This window comes from Bombina bombina, chromosome 4, assembly GCF_027579735.1.
Source record: "Bombina bombina isolate aBomBom1 chromosome 4, aBomBom1.pri, whole genome shotgun sequence".
In the NCBI taxonomy this organism is placed as follows: Eukaryota; Metazoa; Chordata; class Amphibia; order Anura; family Bombinatoridae; genus Bombina; species Bombina bombina.
Window position 1 is genome coordinate 846,633,986 of NC_069502.1, and position 21,785 is coordinate 846,655,770.

The 21,785-nt window shown below is 38.1% G+C and overlaps 1 protein-coding gene across 2 annotated transcripts in view; it reads right to left on the reverse strand.

Moving 5' to 3' along the window:
• The window catches only part of LOC128657261 (oocyte zinc finger protein XlCOF6.1-like), a 93,587-nt gene that overhangs the window by 62,127 nt on the left and 9,675 nt on the right, over positions 1-21,785 (reverse strand). Inside the window, exons 4-7 of one of the 2 annotated variants that reach the window (XM_053711538.1) lie at positions 15,084-15,191; positions 14,662-14,766; positions 7,871-7,984; positions 6,261-6,368 (exon numbers count right to left, since the gene is read on the reverse strand). In XM_053711538.1, coding sequence (XP_053567513.1) covers positions 6,261-6,368; positions 7,871-7,984; positions 14,662-14,766; positions 15,084-15,191 — 435 coding nt within the window. The remainder of the gene's footprint in view (positions 1-6,260; positions 6,369-7,870; positions 7,985-14,661; positions 14,767-15,083; positions 15,192-21,785) is intronic. The other variant, XM_053711539.1, reaches the window with a different exon arrangement.

Here is a 21,785-nt window from a genome sequence, read left to right on the forward strand (position 1 = left end):
AGAAAAGTCATATAAAATACCAAATGGTTTGACCTCCTCAGCAGTTTCTGTGAGGGTACTCACCCACCCCCTGGGCAAAGAAAGGGATACAACTAGGCCCAGAAAGCTTGCAATGTCTGCAGACAGTCCCTCTACAAATATTAGCTAGTCACGGATTCGGTGAGGGAAGAGAGAAAAAGGTGCCAAAGGATTGGGTGAAGCTTACCTCCAGAACGATATGCAGGCCAGAGCCTGTGAGAAAAAAAGAAATACTCCTTACATTTAAAAAAAGTGAATAAAAGGTTTCCCTTTGGGCTGAACCACTAACTGCATAAGGCAATTAGCGGCTTTCTTAAAGAGAAAGTGGTGCATTTCTGTTTTGTGAGGAGGAAAAAAAAAAAAAATGGATCCCAAGCCAAAAAACATAGAACAAAATTACAAGTTTTGCGGTACGGCTATACCGCTGATAAATTGGCCTTTGCGTTGAATGGCAGTTCTCCTGTATTACAAGTCGCGGCGGTACAGCTATACCGAAAGCGTTTTATCCTGTACTCCTGTATCCTGTGCAACTCTCCATTCCGCACTCAAAAAATGTCTTTTGAGTGTGGAATTTCATTGCGCCTGTATTACAGGTTGTGCAGTGCGGCTATAATGCTAGTGTTATAGCTTATACCGCCGTGATCCATTCCGCGATCAGTAGTTATGAGTTTTGTGAAACATTTTTGTTTCGCAAAATCCATAACAAAAATGAAACAAAATACACTAACACCCATAAACAACATTAACCCCTAAACCGCCACCTTGATTTGCAAATACTATAATAAACCTATTAACCCCTAATCCGCCGCCCACCCACATAGTCAACACTAAAATAAAGTATTAACCCCTAAACCGCCAGCCCCCGACATTGCAAATACTAAACTAAACCTATTAACCCCTAAACCGCCGGCCCCCCACATCGCAACAGACTAAATTTAACTATTAACCCCTAAACCTAACACCCCCTACCTGTGAAATTAAAAAACCTAAGTTTAAACTATAAATTAAGCTAATATTTTAAAAAAAACTAAAATAATCTAAAAATAAAAAACCTAAGTTACAAAATTAAAAAATCCTAACAGTAAAAAAAAAATCAAAAAAATCTAAGATTCCAAAAAATAAATGAAATTATCTAAAATAATAAAAATTAAACAATCTAATATCCCTATAAAAACAAAAAAGCAACCCTAAAATAAAAACACCCCCTAATCGAACAATAAACTACCAATAACCCTTAAAAAGGGACTTTTGTAGGGCATGGTCCTAAGTTAAACAGCTCTTTTACATAAAAAATTACAAAGAACACCCAAACAGTAAAAAAACCCTCAAAAAATGTGTAACAGGAGCACCAGGTATAGTGATAAAATAATAAACTTTATTGAAATACAAAAAGGGTATCATAAACCCGGGGTAAGAACACACAAAAAAAAAAAAATATATAAACCATCAAACAGATGAACAAAAGGCTGACCGGTTTCGGCTACTGCCTTACTCCTAGCCTGCTTAAAACTGCTTAACAGTTCACAACTTTAAAAACCCTCATCTGTGTTTCTATTGGTTTAGGGACTCACACCCCTTTTCTTCCAGCTTCATTCAATTAGACACTCATTTAGTTACACCAGTGTATCTACGGTTCACAATTTCAGCTATTAAAGTAAAACAATCTGTTTTGCTTCTCAATATTCAAACTTAAAGATTTCACACATAAACTCTATAGATTACTTAATCAGCTTATAATAGTTAAATGTTAGATAGCATGTGTATATGTTTAAATTCCATTGGGTGCCGTGTCCCTTTGTATTTCAATAAAGTTTATTATTTTATCACTATACCTGGTGCTCCTGTTACACATTTTTTGAAGTCTATTCACAAACAGGCCATACAGTGAGCACAGGTAAAGGATTTTCACTGCGAGAGGTTAGCCACTAGCATGCAGCAATAGACGGTTTCTTTCCAAGGGACTTTTGTGGAACCGAAGGCACTACAAAGGAGAGAAAGCATTACTTGTCCAGGCAGAGGAAATGGATACCTGAACAACAAGTAGCCGGAGGTGACAAAGTAGGGTTGATGTCCCTAGCACATTGGATACAGCATCTGAAACTAAGGAAACACCTTGCTAAGGAGCCAGAGAGTGGTGAGTCATTTTTTCAAATGCACATTTGATCTACAGATGACTGAGATTGCTTCCCTTGAGTTTTGAATTGTGGGGGGTGTTGGGGGAACACCGCCACTTCTTTACATATTTACAACAGTATATTTTTTGCAGCAGCTGTTTATAAGATACTTTCTTAAGAAACTTTTAAAGTCTTTGTCTATTTTCCTATAAGGACAGTGCACACACCCAAACTGTTCCCCTATTTGTTTGGTATTAGTAAAAAACCTCACCTAACAAACTCCCACAAAAAAACACCTAAGCTACCCATTGCTCCTAAAGTGGCATTTGTGTGGGCATTGCCCGTAAAAGGGCAATCAGTTCTTTAGTGCCCATTTAAAAAAAAAAAAAAAAACCCACTCCCCAAAAAAATAAAATAAATAAACTAACCCTAACCCCCAAAAATGTACTCACTTCCTGAAGTCCGGACATCCATCTTCATCCAGGCGGCAACATCTTCATCCATCGTGGGTGCATCTTTTATCTTCATCCCGGTGGCGCGGAGCTGTGGCGGTAGGGAGCTGAGCACGACCGGCGGTGACGACGACATCCAGGGCGGAGCCTCCTCTTATGCGATATCCGCCGCACACTGAAGATTGAATGCAAGGTACCCCTTTTATATTTGGGGTACCTTGCATTCCTATTGGCTGAAATGATCAAATCTTGATAAAGGCCCCAGGCTGAAACGCTTAGAGATTGCTGACAGTCACAGGATATCTAAACACAGAACCCAGCAGGTGAGAGGTCTTTCTCGTGTTCGGGCTGGCTAGGATAGGTACATCGAGCCATATCCCACTTTCTAGGGACAGACTCCATATGTGTAATTCCTATCCAAGGATCCAGTAACCGCTCCAGCCTCAATCACCTGGCTTAAGGGCTACACAGACACAAGGAGAAAATCCACAATTGGATCAGGAAATACCTGAAGAACCCGGATTTTAACCAAAAAAAAGAAAACAAGGGAGAACATACGGAACTACTTCACCAAAGGACCGGCCGGTCACAACTTTAACGGAGGAGATCCAGAATATGGACAATATAAAAAGGTTTTTATAACAAGAGACAATCTGCTTATACACGTATATATGACAGATAAATCCACTTACTACCATTTACCGCTGTGACAAACCACCGTAGACCTGGAATATCAATGTCTAAGTAAAAATACGTGGTATTCACACTCATCTAGCTAATATATTGTAAAACTAGATCTGCACTGAAAAATTGTAATTGTAACAAACAAAATATACGATACATGTATGTCAAGGAATAGAAACTTTTTGTTTTTTATCAGATGTTGCCAATCAGAGCTGCTTTCATAAAACCACGGTTATAGTCCAAAACCAGCAGTAATACTGATAGAATATAACAAGTATAAATTTCAAATAAAAAACTGTTTTAATGTGGTTTTAAATCTAGATGCCAGCATCTATGTGTTAGATTTTATTGTTAACTATTATACGATAAGAACCTTATCTGTATAGGAATAAAATACATATATCTTAAAGCACTTGCTCCTCTCTCTTCTTTTACATCATATTTTATAATAATATCTATAAGATACTTATATATAAAAAACATAGGACATAAGACTATTTTAAAAATATAGAAATTACTCTATCATCCAGGTTATATGATCAAAATAAACCGGGGATCCTTATATATCAAAATAGTAATCCCATAATTGAACAACCCAAAACAGGGACACCTTCATATTCAGATAAAAATAGATCCAAACTAATATATATTTATTTCACTTTATAAGACTCGCAGCTGCATAGCGATATCCCAATCACTTTTTCTTCTCTTCTGAAATGATCAAATCAGCCAATAGGATGCGCGCTGCTTAAATCCTATTGGCTGTTCAAATTTCATTATTTTGGATAATTTCGTTTATTTATTTTTTTTAATTTTAGTAGGGTTTTTTGTAATGTTAGTTTACTTTTTTTCGTATTAGGATTTTTTAATTTTGTAACTTAGTTTTTTTTTTTTTTTTTTTTTTTAATAGTTATCTTAGGTTTATTTATAGTTTAAGCTTAGGTTTTTTTATTTCACAGGTACGTATTTATTTATTTTAAGATAGTTATATTGTAACTTTAATTTAAAGTTGGTGGGGTGTTAGGTTTAGGGATTAATTGTTTAATTTAGTGTTTTGCGATGTGGGGGGGTGGTTTAGGGGTTAATAGGTTTAGTTTAGTAGTTGTGATGTGCAATATCTTTGGGGCAATGCCCCACAAAACGCCCTTTTAAGGGCCATTGATAGTTTATTGACGGCTAGGATTTTTTTATTTTGGGGGGCTTTTTTTATTTTGATAGGGCTGTTAGATTAGGTGTAAATATTTTAAATTTTGATATTTTTTTTTTTTTATTTTTAGTAATTTAGTGTTTTTTTATTTTTGTAACTTAGCGTTTATTTTTTTTTTGGATATAGTACTTTGTAATAATGTTTAATTGTATCTTTAAATAATTTTAGTAGGGTTAGGTTTTTCAATATGTAATTTAGTTTATTTAATTAGTTTAATTTAATTTTAGTATCATAGTTAGGGTAGATAAATTAATAGTTTAAAATGAGTTTATTTTAATTCTACAGGTACTTTTTAATTTATATCAAGGTAGGGATGTTGCAATTCTAATTTAAAGTTAGGGGGTTGTTATGTTTAGGAGTTAATAGCTTAATTTTGTTTTTTGCAATGTGGGGGGGCTAACGGTTTAGGGGAATAGGTTAAGTTAGTGGTGGTGATATGGGAGGCCAGAGATTTAGGGGTTAATATGTTTATTTAGTGGCGGCGATGTTGGGGATCGGCGGAATAGGGTTTAATAACTTTTATTTAGGTGTCGGCGATGTCGGGGGCGGCAGATTAGGGGTGTTTAGACTTGGGGTTTATGTTAGGGTGTTAGGTGTAAACGTAACTTGTTTTCTACCATAGAAATCAATGGGATATGCTTCATTCTCTTGCAGCATCGAACATAAGCTTTTAGTGCTTTCAGACTCCCATTGATTTCTATGGCATCCGCGGCCTCAAGGGTGGCGGATTGAAAACCAGGTACGCTGCGTCGGAAAAAATACGAGCGTACCTGTTAAATGTTTGATAAATGGGTCGGATTGAGACCACTGGATAGTATGTTACGTCACAGATTTCAACATTTGCCGGTCTTGAGGGTTTGATAACTAGGTCGGATCAATCTCGCAACAATTACGACCCGGAATTCTGGCGTATTTGTGGTTGACACGTTGATAAATAGGCCCCAGCGTGTGAAGGCTGTGAACCCCGAACTATATAGTACATATAAAAAGGAGAGTACTAGAGAAAGTTCCTGGGCTGTGTTTAGTGTCTGAGTCACTTACATGAACTGCAGCACCCTCCACTGTATCGTATCAGCCTGCTGAGGCCTTTCTCCCTTAAAGAATTCTGATCCAGTAGAGATCCCTTCCTGTGCAAGTAAATATACTGCAGAGAATACTTGGGGATATACCTGCAACCCCTTAGGTGGAGGCTAAGGAACAAGGTCCCTGCGATGCCTGAGGGCAATTATTGAGATTTACCCATGAGGGTACTGACATACTATAAATGAGGTATACCTTTACCCCTACTTCACTCAGAATCTTGGAGAAAATATCCTTAGGTCTTCCCTGAGCTAAGGTGGAAGAGGGGTAATGGGTCTTAAGTCAGGTATGAGCTCCCAATAAATGAATAGATCGAAAATAATAAAATCTTGCTTGCAGAGGACTTCTTTCAACTTCTCTCTTCAGAGGCCAAGAACAAACTGAGTGGGGAGAGGAGGTGGGAGGGATTAAAGCTCTTGTGAGGGTTCTTGATCTCCTCCTAATGGCAGGAAATGTATCCCATATGTTATGAACACCTATGGACTCTCATCTTATGAAAAGAAATATCAAACAAAGTCTAGATGATTTCCTATACTAAGTTATTTCTAGGAAGAATACACTACTACATTGTATTTTCATCTATAGGTTTTATTGGGAGCAGATGAGGGCTCTAAAAACCTATCCCTATCCCTTAATAAAAACCTCCCTGTGCTTAGTGGGGCAGATGATCTGTACCTCTCAGACACATCAAACATGTGCACTCACCTGTACTGATATTGTCACTGATTTCCTGCTTCACAGCTTTCTGCTGACTCTTTACATACAGATCATTACTATGTTCAGCATTAAGTGTGACTTCAGTCTTAACATCACCTGCATAAATCATATAAATATAGTCACATTTTAGCTGTTTAGCAATGCAGAAGGAAGTAATAATATCTGAATGTCACATATATACCCTAGCCTGTACCCTTCATCCCCCAGACATGACACACATGTATATTCACTGTAACCCTCTGTCCCTGACATATCACACACACATGAACACTCACCCCTGGTCTGTGCCCCTCAAACCCGTCACATACATGGTGATAAAAAACAAAAAGAAAACGCTTAAACTAATCAAACATTAATTAAATGACAATTTTCCAAACTTCCAAATCTACCAAGCTGACAACAGCTGTGAAGTTACGGGTAGGAGCAGAGTGGAATATTACAGAGTTTTGTGGCTAAGTCAGCAGGTTCATTATGTTTGCAAAAAAAATGTATTTGCTAAATGTTTACCTAAGTTTCACACTCTGTAACCATCTGAGTAAATATAAAACTGTTACTTACATGTCACCAGCACAGAATCTTTCCTTTACTTAAAGGGACAGTGAAGTAAAAAATTAAAGGAACATGAACATTTTTATTTCATGATTCAGAAAGAGAGTACAATTTACTTCTATTGTCTAATTTGCTTAATTCTCTTGGTATCCTTTGTTGAAGGAGACACAATGCACTACTGGGAGCTAGCTTAAAGCCAATGACAAAAGGCATATATGTGCAGCCACCAATCAGCAGCTAGGTATACTTTTCAACAAAGCATACAAAGCTAACAAACTAGGTAATAGAAATAAAGTTGAAAGATATTTAAAATTGCATTCTGTATCTGAATCGTGAAATAAAGAATTTGGGTTTTATGTCTCTTTAAACATAGCATACAAATTTAAACAACTTTCAATTTTAATTCTATTATCTTATTTGCTTAAAAGGGACAGTATAGTCAAAATTAAACTTTCATGATTCAGATAGGGCATGCAATTTTAAACAACTTTCCAATTTACTTCTATTATCTAATTTGCTCAATTCTTTAAATATCCTTTGTTGAATAAATAGCAATGCACATGTGGGAGCCAATCACACAAGGTCTCTATGTGCAGCAACCAATCAGCAGCTACTGAGCATATCTAGATATGCTTTTCAGCAAGTGATATCAAGAGAATGAAGCAAATTAGATAATAGAAGTAAATTAGAAAGTTGTTTAAAATGACATGCTCTTTCTAAATCATGAAAGAAAAAAATTGGGTTTCATGTCCCTTTAATTCTCTAGGTATTCTTTGTTGAAAAGACTACCTAGGTAGGCTCAAGAGAAGCAATGCACTACTGGGAGCTAGCTACTGATTGGTCGCTGCACATATATGCCTCATGTCATTGGTTCACATGATGTGTTCAACTAGCTCTCAGTAGTGCATTTGCTAGACCGTCAACAAAAGGATACCAAGAAAAGTAAGCAAATTTGATCAAAGAAGCAAATTGTTTAAAATTGTATGCTCTACCTGAATCATGAAAGAAAAATGTTGTGTTTCACGTCCCTTTAATATGAGCTTAATCACCTGTAGCCGTATTTATAGGAACTTCATCCTCCTCAGTCTTCACCTGATCACTCACATAAGGTTCTCCTCCGTGCTCAACTGATGCACCATTTGTAGGCGTCACATCCATACAGCCTGTACAGTGAGAATACACGTGTATGTTTATAGTACTCATGGGATGTATCAATCTCTCTCATTATAAATAAAATCATGTGATGACCTAGAAGTTACTATGGGCACATGAGATAACTATTTGGCCATTACCTAATTTATTATGCACACTTATCTGTAACCCAAGAAACTCAGACACAATATACATGCATACTCTCCTGTAACCTGTATCCCTCAGACTAAACATACATGCAACAAATAAAGTGAAATTCCCACAGTGCTACCCCAGTAGTTATCTATGCTGGACCAATAGATAGCTTTCCCCAAATGCTATCAGGTATGAAATATGACAATAAAATGTTAAGAAACAGCGCTATCAAAAGCTTAAAAATAACTACAACCAATGTATTATAAGATATTTTATTGGAAACAAGGCTGAATTGCCTTAAAAACAAGATGCCATATACTTGCTACTATAATGTAAGATATCTACAGTGTATAGCATCAAAGAAAGAGAGAGGAGGCACCGGGTAGTTTCCCAAACAAAAACGTCCTTTATTAAGGTAATTAAACAGGAGACACTTCGGATAAAGCTTAAATCCTTGGGGCAATGGTGTAGTGGTGGTTCCCCACGTACCCTAGCACTAGGGTACGTGGGGAACCACCACTACACCATTGCCCCAAGGATTTAAGCTTTATCCGAAGTGTCTCCTGTTTTATTACCTTAATAAAGGACGTTTTTGTTTGGGAAACTACCCGGTCCCTCCTCTCTCTTTCTTTGATGCTATACCCTGATGGATATGTTTAAAGGCACGGGTACTTGCACTTTCTGAGCAGCAGTGAATCACCCCTGCAAAGACACAGTACGACGCTGTAACAACGATCCTCCCTGGTTGAGGACTCAGCGCACCTGCGGATTCTTCCGCTCCCACTTGTGACGTCACACAGTTCCGGATCGACCCTACACACGCTTAGACGCTGTAGGGACCCACGCCGCGGCTCGACCTCCAGGCTATCACTGTGGACACACAGAACACGGAGAGAGGGGATTTGGAGCCCAGAAGGTTTTCGGTGGGTCCCCACAATCAGCGCCACATCGGAATACAGGTCGTATGCATAACGGAACTGTTGGGGGCCTGTGTGATGTTTTGAAATTTGAAGCGGGTGTTATACATATAAGGGGTGTATTCATTTTTTGGAGTAAGCAACGCAACAATACAACCACAGGTGCTGCCTTCCTCTTCTATCAAAGATATCTACAGTGACCGGTCACAAAAAAAATACTTAAAATACTCTAAAATGGCCTATAGATAAGGCTACAAATACCTATTAATATAGGTTTTGCATATGTATATGTAACAGTATTAACAATATAACAAGATCCGGTTGACTTGAGCGAATGTTGTATACACATGTATATTGGATCTGAAAGTGGCGGATTTCTCTAATATCCGTTTTATAAAACTGTGGCGTCTATAATGACTATTATACAGTACAGGAATAAGTCTTTAAAGTCATTGGATAAGATTCCCTTATAACAGGTATGATACTGTGATAAAGCTCCTCAATATCACTTGATATTATCACTCGATAATCACACCCCCCACTATGCGGGTATAAGGGAAACTAGGTATAGGTGTCGTTACAGGTGATAGGATATTTTCAATCGCTGGTAAACTCAGTCTTTTTGGTGTAAAAACACTTACTTGAATCTTCCAATATATGTCAGTTTCTTACCCGCCTGGTCTAGTGGTATTATTATCACACACACCTCCCTCAGCGTGTATTGTTCCACTCCTCTTACGGGTTGCGGTGTTGCCGTTCCTATCAGGTGTGTAATCTTAACCACGTGTGATCCTCCAACCAATGGGGGCTTCAGAAAATCGGCTTTTTAGAAATGAGGACTCTAAGGTGTTGAGAGTATGGTTAACTCTGCGCAGAGTGTAGGCTTTAGTTTTTCTCAATCCGTTACTGAGTCAGAAGTCCCTTAGATCAACATGTTTCACCTTTTGCAAGGCTTTTTCAAGATAAAGGGCTAATTTCGATAGAGCCTTTAAATAACCTCCCCTCAATTTTGATTGGTCCAATTCTACAGTCTTTTAAGGTGGAATCTTCTTTTATAATTAAAGGTGGACACCTTTCTGTTGATTCTTATTACAGTGACGATCTTGCCAAATTCATGATAAAATGCTATATTTATTCCTCTATTGATTCATTCTAGTCATAATGTATTTGTATCATACAAGTTTTAAAATGCAAAACGTGTTAAAAATGTTAATTACTAACCCTACATAAAAATCAAGTATATGGCATATTTATTGTTTAAAACATAGAATAGTAACTCTGTATAAAACATGGAATATTTACTTTAATTAAAAGACATTTGTTATAGGATGACACTACTTTTACTGAGGGGTACACAAGCAAGCTTGTAACATTAGTAGTTTAGAAAATAAATTGTCTTAAATAGGCATGATATTAAATATATTACCAGTGAGTGAACACTACTTTTATAGAGGGGTACTCTGTCCCCCTAATTTCCTCTATATGTGCTATCTTATATATTGCGTCAGTATACCAAATAAAACATGCAGCTATTTATACTAATTATTTTATTGTATTTGATAATTTGCACCTCTTCTACCTTATCTGATTAAACCTCAATAAAGTATTGCTTGAAGACTACCAGGGGTACAATTTCTCGAATACAGATTCAGTCTTATTGACTATTCTATGTACATCTTGTGGGTTTTTTTCCCTGCTACAGCTGTAAGGCGTGTGAATCTAGTAAAAAAAGTAAAGAAATTTACGTCCACAAGTACAGGTAAGGAATATGAAATTAAAGATAGTATCAGATGTAGAGACAAAAGGAGTTTTATACATATTACAATGCTCGTGTAAACTCCAATACTTGGGAGAAACGACGAGACCATATAGAGACAGAATAAGAGAACATCTAAATAACATCAAAAATGGAAAATTAGAGTCTCGTTTATATGATCATTTCAAACATTTTCATAACAATAGCACTAAGAACATTACTTGTTGGGCAGTAAAAAAGGTACAAAAAAATTGTAGGGGGAGGGGTGACTATCAGAAATTAATTTTGAGAAAAGAAGCTGAACTCATCCATGAATTGGGGACTATGTACCTGTCAGGACTAAACTCAGAATTTGATCTGACCCCTTTTCTATTAGATTAGAATGATAAGATGTACATAGAATAGTCAATAAGACCGAGTCTGTATTCGAGAAATCGTACCCCTGGTAGTCTTCAAGCAATACTTTATTGAGGTTTAATCAGATAGGGTAGAAGAGGTGCAAATTATCAAATACAATAAAAAGTATATATTCCATGTTTTATACAGAGTTACTATTCTATGTTTTAAACAATAAATATGCCATATACTTGATTTTTATGTAGGGTTAGTAATTAACATTTTTAACACGTTTTGCATTTTAAAACTTGGATGATACAAATACATTTTGACTAGAGTGGATCAATAGAGGAATAAATATAACATTTTATCATGAATTTGGCGAGATTGTCACTGTAATAGGAATCAACAGAAAGGTGTCCACCTTTAATTATAAAAGAAGATTCCACCTTAAAAGACTGTAGAATTGGACCAATCAAAATTGAGGGGAGGTTATTTAAAGGCTCTATCGAAATTAGCCCTTTATCTTGAAAAAGCCTTGCAAAAGGTGAAACATGTTGATCTAAGGGACTTCTGACTCAGTAACAGATTGAGAAAAACTAAAGCCTACACTCTGGGCAGAGTTAACCATACTCTCAACACCGTCGAGTCCTCATTTCTAAAAAGCCGATTTTCTGAAGCCCCCATTGGTTGGAGGATCACACGTGGTTAAGATTACACACGTGATAGGAACAGCAATGCCGCAACCCGTAAGAGGAGTGGAACATAACACGCTGAGGGAGGTGTGTGTGATAATACCACTAGACCAGGCGGGTAAGAAACTGACATATATTGGAAGATTCAAGTAAGTGTTTTTACACCAAAAAGACTGAGCTTACCAGCGATTGAAAATATCCTATCACCTGTAACGACACCTATACCTAGTTTCCCTTATACCCGCATAGTGGGGGTGTGATTATCGAGTGATAATATCAAGTGATATTGAGGAGCTTTATCACAGTATCATACCTGTTATAAGGGAATCTTATCCAATGACTTTAAAGACTTATTCCTGTTCTGTATAATACAGTCATTATAGACGCCACAGTTTTATAAAACGGATATTAGAGAAATCCGCCACTTTCAGATCCAATATACGTGTATACAACAACATTCGCTCAAGTCAACCGGATCTTGTTATATTGTTACATATTAATATAGGTTTTACATATGTATATGTATTTGTAGCCTTATCTATAGGCCATTTTAGAGTATTTAAAAGTATGATTTTTTTGTGACCGGTCACTGTAGATATCTTACATTATAGTAGCAAGTATATGGCATCTTGTTTTAAGGCAATTCAGCCTTGTTTCCAATAAAATATCTTATGATACATTGGTTGTAGTTACTTTTAAGCTTTTGATAGCCCTGTTCCTTAACATTTTATTGTCATAAACATACGTGCACCCTCGCCTGTAATCTGCATAACGGAGACACAACATACGTGCACACTCTCTTGTAACCTGTATCCCTCAGACTAAACATACATGCACACTCACCTGTAATCCACATAAATGAGACACAATACACGTGCACACTCTTGTAACCTGTATCCCTCAGACTAAACATACATGCACACTTATCTGTAATCTGCATAACAGACACAACACACGTGCACACTCTTTTGTAACCTGTATCCCTCAAACTAAACATACATGCACACTCACCTGTAATACACATAACTGAGACACAATACACGTGCACACTCTCTTGTAACCTGTATCCCTCAGACTAAACATACATGCACACTCAGCTGTAATCCACATAAATGAGACACAATACACGTGCACACTCTCTTGTAACCTGTATCCCTCAGACTAAACATACATGCACACTCACCTGCAATCTGCATAACTGAGACACAACAAACGTGCACACTCTCCTGTAACCCGTGTCCCTGACACACACTCAGCAACAGCATTTACGGTATCAGGTGCCGCTGTAAACTGCAGCCTCTGCAAAGCTCCCAATGCTAATGATAATCCAAATAATCCAAAGTCACAACACCTTCCTTAAAACATTCTTTTATTATGATAGCACACAAAAAATAGCAACGTTTCTGGTCTGTGTGCCCTTAATCATGTTTGATTAAGGGCGTACAGGCTGAAACATTGCTATCATAATAAAAGAATGTTTTAAGTAAAGTTGCACCGATCCCATTTTTTTTTTAAAGACCGACTACAAGTACCAATACTTTATTTCAAATACTCGCCGATACCAATTACGGATACTTTTTTTTTTTTTTTATGTCTTGTGACAGTTTCTCAAGCACAATACAGGCTAATAATTTAAGAAAGCTTCTTTATAATTATGAAGAACTGTAACTCAAAAGACATTATGTAATAATAAAACAGTTGTATTTGCTTGTTGTCACAAAGTTGTAAAAACTCAAAGAAGTTTCACAGAACACTTATATATAAAAATATTACAATAAAATATATTAATAATATCAACAACAATACATAATAAATGTAAAATCACAACCAGCCAAAAGTGCAATACAGTTAAAAATATAAAACAGTGCACTGTTTAATCATGAGGAACACTGTGGGATAGATTACATTGACTGGTAAGCTTTACCAATGCTCTCATTACATGTCCAACTCCATTAAAGTCTATGGAGTTGGAAATGTGGACAGAGCATTGGTAAAGCTTACCAATCAAATGTAATCTAGTCCTATAATTGTAGGATGAGTGTTCATAGGAATTAACTTAATATGTCCTATGAACATTCTTCCTGCAATTATATAAGCTAAGGATGTTCCTCAGAGTACAGTGTGTTTTGAGCATTATTGTGCAAGATGAGAACTAGCAGTATAACAGGCAATCTAGCAATTAGAATACGTTTTTCAAAAGTTAGTGGCAACTTCTTAATAAACAGAATCATCTCTGCATGTTCAGCTATAAGTCTGTTTCTTTGATCAGTAAGGACGTTTGACACTAAGCTGAACAGTCTTTCACTTTCCACACTACTGCATGGGGCAGAAAGATAATTAAGGGCCATTAAATCTCAGTTTATTAACTGCCCAGTACTTCAGGGGTTTGAGTGAATGAGGGACAGTGATCTTTTCCAGGTAGGCTTCCAGCTGTATAGCAGCTTTTGGAGCACTGCTCTTGAACGTACAATATTACAAATAACAGCAATTTTTATTGGCAGAACAGAAGTGAACAATTTTTAGTTAAGTCTCTACTCCAGCTTAAAATGAAATGGGAACATGAAGTTTGAAAAAACGCCACAAGATGGCGTACCAGTAAGATCTACAGGTATCGGTGCATTTGCACAAGTACTGGTGAAAGTACTTGGTATCGGTACCAATACTAGTATCGGTGCATCCTTAGTTTTAAGAAACGTGCTGTGAATTGTTTTCATTTGGTATATCCCTCACACACACAACACACATGTAAACTCACCTATAACTCACATCCCTCAGACAAAATACACATGCACTCTCACCTGTAAACCACATGCCTCACAAACAACACACGTGCACACATGCACTCTCACCTGGGCTGATACTGTCACAGGTTTTCCCATCCTGGGCTCCCAGCTGACGTCTCACAAACAGATCTTCTGTTATCTCCACTTTCACTATATCAGCGTAATCTTCATCTGTACAAATATATAAAACTTTACCATAAAACATAAAAGCACTAAAATCACACTGATAACTTTCCCTCAATTCTTCTACTTTTTAATCTTTATTCTGGGCTGTGCTCCGCTATATTATAGTATAAAAATACACCATGGGTTAAACTCATTTTTTTATCTGTGCTTATAAACCGGACAGTAAACTACAACGGAGAGCGGTAAGTAACTGTGTGCACAGCCCCGGCAGACTCTCACGTATTACTACTCACCGGCAGAGAGGGAGAGCAGTAAGTAACTGTGTGCACAGCCCCGGCAGACTCTCACGTATTACTACTCACCGGCAGGGAGGGAGCAATGTATTTCAGTCTGATGACTTTTCATGTCTTCCGTCTCATCCTCCTCCTTCACTTTTAATAGCCCAGTGCCCGGGTTTTCCTCCACACGCCCTGTAATTACAGCAGGATATTACTTTGTTGTACAGATTTATTATTCCCATACATATTTTGTCTCTAAATTTTTAAAGGAAACTGATTAATAACCATAAAACAGGTAAGTGTTCAACAATTACATTTGCACTTCCTTTAATTACTCTGCATTATGAGTGTAAGGGACAATAGAATAACTCATAGGAACAAGTATTTTGGGGACAAAGAAGTCGCCTTTTGGTGCTTTCAAAAGAAGAAAAGATGCCAGAGAGGGACGGAAGATCTCCTGCTTAAATATAGATTCCTGCTCCTAAGTAATCTCCACAGACACTTAAGTAGTCTCAGGTTGAGTACAGATTCCAGTCCTCGTGTTACTATTCCTCCAGTTCCTGTACTAAACCTCACAATATTTCCTATGTACTGTTGTATACCAGTGTATCAAAGCACACAGCTTGTCTATATGAGATCAGACCCAGTACTAATGCAGCTGCAGTGTTATAATTATACCTGTGTATCAGCACACACAGCTTGTCTATGTGAAACAGACCCAGTACTACTGCAGCTGTAGAACTATAATTATACCTGTGTATCAGCACACACAGCTTGTCTATGTGACACAGACCCAGTACTACTGCAGCTGTAGTACTATAATTATACCTGTGTATCAGCACACACAGCTTGTCTATGTGACTCAGACCCAGTACTAATGCAGCTGTAGTGCTATAATTATACCTGTGTATCAGCACACACAGCTTGTCTATGTGACACAGACCCAGTACTACTGCAGCTGTAGTGCTATAATTATACCTGTGTATCAGCACACACAGCTTGTCTATGTGACACAGACCCAGTACTACTGCAGCTGTAGTACTATAATTATACCTGTGTATCAGCACACACAGCTTGTCTATGTGAAACAGACCCAGTACTACTGCAGCTGTAGTGCTATAATTATACCTGTGTATCAGCACATACAGCTTCTCTATCTGACACAGACCCAGTACTACTACAGCTGTAGAGCTATAATTATACCTGTGTATCAGCACGCACACACAGTTTGTCTATGTGACACAGACCCAGTACTACTACAGCTGTAGTGTTATAATTATACGGTGCATCAGTACACACAGCTTGTCTATGTGACACAGACCCAGTACTACTGTAGCTGTAGTGCTATAATTATACTGTGTATCAGCACACACAGCTTGTCTATGTGAGATCAGACCCAGTACTACTGCAGCTGTAGTGCTATAATTATACCTGTGTATAAGCACACACAGCTTGTCTATGTGACACAGACCCAGTACTACTGCAGCTGTAGTGCTATAATTATACCTGTGTATCAGCACACACAGCTTGTCTATGTGACTCACACCCAGTACTACTGCAGCTGTAGTGCTATAATTATACTGTGTATCAGCACACACAGCTTGTCTATGTGAGATCAGACCCAGTACTACTGCAGCTGTAGTGCTATAATTATACTGTGTATCAGCACACACAGCTTGTCTATGTGAGATCAGACCCAGTACTACTGCAGCTGTAGTGCTATAATTATACTGTGTATCAGCACACACAGCTTGTCTATGTGAGATCAGACCCAGTACTACTGCAGCTGTGGTGCTATAATTATACCTGTGTATCAGCACATACAGCTGGTCTATGTAACACAGACCCAGTACTACTGCAGCTGTAGTGCTATAATTATACCTGTGTAGAGAGCACATACAGCTTCTCTATCTGACACAAACCCAGTACTACTGCAGCTGTAGTGCTATAATTATACCTGTGTATCAGCACACACAGCTTGTCTATGTGACACAGACCCAGTACTACTGCAGCTGTAGTGCTATAATTATACCTGTGTATCAGCACACACAGCTTGTCTATGTGACACAGACCCAGTACTACTGCAGCTGTAGTGCTATAATTATACCTGTGTATCAGCACACACAGCTTGTCTATGTGACACAGACCCAGTACTACTGCAGCTGTAGAGCTATAATTATACCTGTGTATCAGTACACACAGCTTGTCTATGTGACTCACACCCAGTACTACTGCAGCTGTAGTGCTATAATTATACTGTGTATCAGCACATACAGCTTCTCTATCTGACACAGACCCAGTACTACTGCAGCTGTAGAGCTATAATTATACCTGTGTATCAGCACACACAACTTGTCTATGCGAGATCACACCCAGTACTACTGCAGCTGTAGTGCTATAATTATACCTGTGTTTCAGCACACACAGTTTGTCTATGTGACACAGACCCAGTACTACTGTAGCTGTAGTGTTATAATTATACGGTGTATCAGTACACACAGCTTGTCTATGTGACACAGACCCAGTACTACTGTAGCTGTAGTGCTATAATTATACCTGTGTATCAGCACACACAGCTTGTCTATGTGACTCACACCCAGTACTACTGCAGCTGTAGTGCTAAATTATACCTGTGTATCAGCACACACAGCTTGTCTATGTGACACAGACCCAGTACTACTGCAGCTGTAGTGCTATAATTATACTGTGTATCAGCACACACAGCTTGTCTATGTGAGATCAGACCCAGTACTACTGCAGCTCTAGTGCTATAATTATACCTGTGTATCAGCACACACAGCTTGTCTATGTGACTCACACCCAGTACTACTGCAGCTGTAGTGCTAAATTATACCTGTGTATCAGCACATACAGCTGGTCTATGTGAGATCAGATCCAGTACTACTGCAGCTGTAGTGCTATAATTATACTGTGTATCAGCACACGCAGCTTGTCTATGTGAGATCAGATCCAGTACTACTGCAGCTGTAGTGCTATAATTATACCTGTGTATCAGCACATACAGCTGGTCTATGTAACACAGACCCAGTACTACTGCAGCTGTAGTGCTATAATTATACCCGTGTATCAGCACATACAGCTTCTCTATCTGACACAGACCCAGTACTACTGCAGCTGTAGAGCTATAATTATACCTGTGTATCAGCACGCACACACAGTTTGTCTATGTGACACAGACCCAGTACTACTACAGCTGTAGTGCTATAATTATACCTGTGTATCAGCACACACACAGCTTGTCTATCTGACACAGACCCAGTAGTACTGCAGCTGTAGTGCTATAATTATACCTGTATATCAGCACACACAGCTTGTCTATGTGACACAGACCCAGTACTACTGTAGCTGTAGTGCTATAATTATACCTGTGTATCAGCACACACACAGCTTGTCTATCTGACACAGACCCAGTAGTACTGCAGCTGTAGTGCTATAATTATACCTGTGTATCAGCACACACACAGCTTGTCTATCTGACACAGACCCAGTAGTACTGCAGCTGTAGTGCTATAATTATACCTGTATATCAGCACACACAGCTTGTCTATGTGACACAGACCCAGTACTACTGCAGCTGTAGTGCTATAATTATACCTGTGTATCAGCACACACAGCTTGTCTATGTGACTCAGACCCAGTACTACTGCAGCTGTAGTGCTATAATTATACCTGTGTATCAGCACACACAGCTTGTCTATGTGACTCAGATCCAGTACTACTGCAGCTGTAGTGCTATAATTATACCTGTGTATCAGCACAGTAGCACACACAGCTTGTCTATGTGAGATCAGATCCAGTACTACTGCAGCTGTAGTGCTATAATTATACCTGTGTATCAGCACACACAGCTTGTCTATATGAGATCAGACCCAGTACTACTGCAGCTGTAATGCTATAATTATACCTGTGTATTAGCACACACAGCTTGTCTATATGAGATCAGACCCAGTACTACTGAAGCTGTAGTGGTATAATTATACTGTGTATCAGCACACACAGCTTGTCTATGTGAGATCAGACCCAGTACTACTGCAGCTGTAGTGCTATAATTATACCTGTGTATCAGCACACACAGCTTGTCTATGTGACTCAGATCCAGTACTACTGCAGCTGTAGTGCTATAATTATACCTGTGTATCAGCACAGTAGCACACACAGCTTGTCTATGTGAGATCAGATCCAGTACTACTGCAGCTGTAGTGCTATAATTATACCTGTGTATCAGCACACACAGCTTGTCTATGTGACACAGACCCAGTACTACTGAAGCTGTAGTGGTATAATTATACTGTGTATCAGCACACACAGCTTGTCTATGTGACTCAGACCCAGTACTACTGCAGCTGTAGTGCTATAATTATACTGTGTATCAGCACACACAGCTTGTCTATGTGAGATCAGACCCAGTACTACTGCAGCTGTAGTGCTATAATTATACCTGTGTATCAGCACACACAGCTTGTCTATATGAGATCAGACCCAGTACTACTGCAGCTGTAGTGCTATAATTATACCTGTGTATCAGCACACACAGCTTGTCTATGTGACTCACACCCAGTACTACTTCAGCTGTAGTTAGGGTTGCCACCTCAGCCATGTTTTCCTGGACACTTATGAGTTACACATGCTGCAGGGTGTGCAGGGAGGAACATGTATTGTGTTTCTGGACAGCACTATTCATATTCCTCCCTGCACACCCTACAGCATGTGTAACTTATAAGTGTTCTGTATTTTAAGGGACGGGTGGCAACCCTAGCTGTAGTGCTATAATTATACCTGTGTATCAGCACACACAGCTTGTCTATGTGCGAGATCAGATCCAGTACTACTGCAGCTGTAGTGCTATAATTATACCTGTGTATCAGCACACACAGCTTGTCTATGTGACACAGACCCAGTACTACTACAGCTGTAGTGTTATAATTATACGGTGTATCAGCACACACAGCTTGTCTATGTGACACAGACCCAGTACTACTGCAGCTGTAGTGCTATAATTATACCTGTGTATCAGCACACACAGCTTGTCTATGTGAGCGGAGACCCAGTACTACTGCAGCTGTTGTGCTATAATTATACTGTGTATCAGCGCACACAGCTTGTCTATGCAATCTCACACCCAGTACTACTGCAGCTGTAATGCTATAATTATACCTGTGTATCAGCACACAGAGCTCGTCTATGTGACTCATACCCAGTGCTACTTGCTACTGCAGCTGTAGTGATATAATTCCAATTATTATACCTTCAGTGATGGAATAATCTATCTTTAATAAAAAAAAACAGAGACAAATATTTTGCATTAATCTTTCATTAACTACTCAATGCAGCAATTCAAAGTATACAGAAATAAATACAAAGAAAAAACAATGAAGTCAGTGTGGTAACAGCATACAAATAACTGACCAATCAGAACAATGGATATGATTACAAACTGACCAATACACAAGTAAGAGTCCTCTTTCTTATTGTTGCTTATGGAGAAGAACATAAAAGAGCAAAATTCCAACAGTCCAAAAAGAATAACACAGTACTTCAAAATCCAACAGAAGAAACTTGAATAAAAGGAAGAAGGTCTTTGGAACAATTGAAGAAGAAACTGGCGAGGCCTTTATCCCATCTGGAAGATCATGAAGTAGGAGATTCTGTAGAAGGTAAAAATCCTCTGTCTTAGAAGACCCTCATTGATTGGGAACTAGGAAAAATAAAATGCATAATAATACCAAATAAAATATCAATCTCTGTGTCTTTAATAAAAATTGTAGATTATTCCGTCACTAAAAAGGTAGTATAATCAGAGATTTATTACAAGACCAGAGACTCATATTTTGCTAGTTTAAAGAAAACTAACAAAATAAATTAAGAAAAGAAGTTTGTTGAACCCACCTAGCAATAGTGGAAGAAGTAACAGGAGAGTGAGGGGGAACAAAAGAAATTAAAAAGTTTGTTAGAAGACATTTTTCTAAAATATAAAGTTCTGGATTCATATTCTTTAAGACCGTTAACAACACATAAAGAAGGATCAGCAGGAAAATAAGGGTAGAATATAGAAGAAGAAAGAGTTTTAGTACTGCAAAGATATAAGAAAAGCAACACCTTCAGGAGAGAATTGTTTAGCATTAAAGTCTAAAGCTTTGATATCAGAAACTCTACAAAATGAAATTAAACATAATAGAGTAGCAAATTTAGCGGAAAGTTGTTTAAGAGACAAAAGATGATTAGAAGGTCAAGATTTGAATAAAGAAAAAACAAGATCCATGTCCCAAAAGAAATTATATTTTGGGGATTTTTTTTATTTATTTAATGGCTTATAAAAGTCTACAAACTAAAGGATGTTTACCAACTGGAATATTATTAATTAAAGAATGATGAGCAGAAATAGCAGAACGAGAAACATTAATGGATCTATAAGCAAGACCAAAATCAAATAAATGAGAAATAAAAATATGGTTCACAGCTGAAATGGGATCCACATTTTGTTGGATACACCAGCTAGACCATCTGGACCATGCGGAAAGGTAGCATTTACGGGCTCCTGGAGCCCATGTCTCTTGCATAAGGATTAGAGCACTTTCAGAAAGTCATTTGCATGACCAGGATTCCCTGAGAATGTCCAAGCTCTCAGTTTGAGCGATTGTTGAAGAATGAGATCATGAAAATTGCTGTTGGGGTCCAAAAGAAGACTGGGAAAAAGAGGGAGAAGAATGGGAAGTTGGAAGGACATCTCCAGAAGAGATGGGTACCAGGGTTGGGCCGGCCACAGTG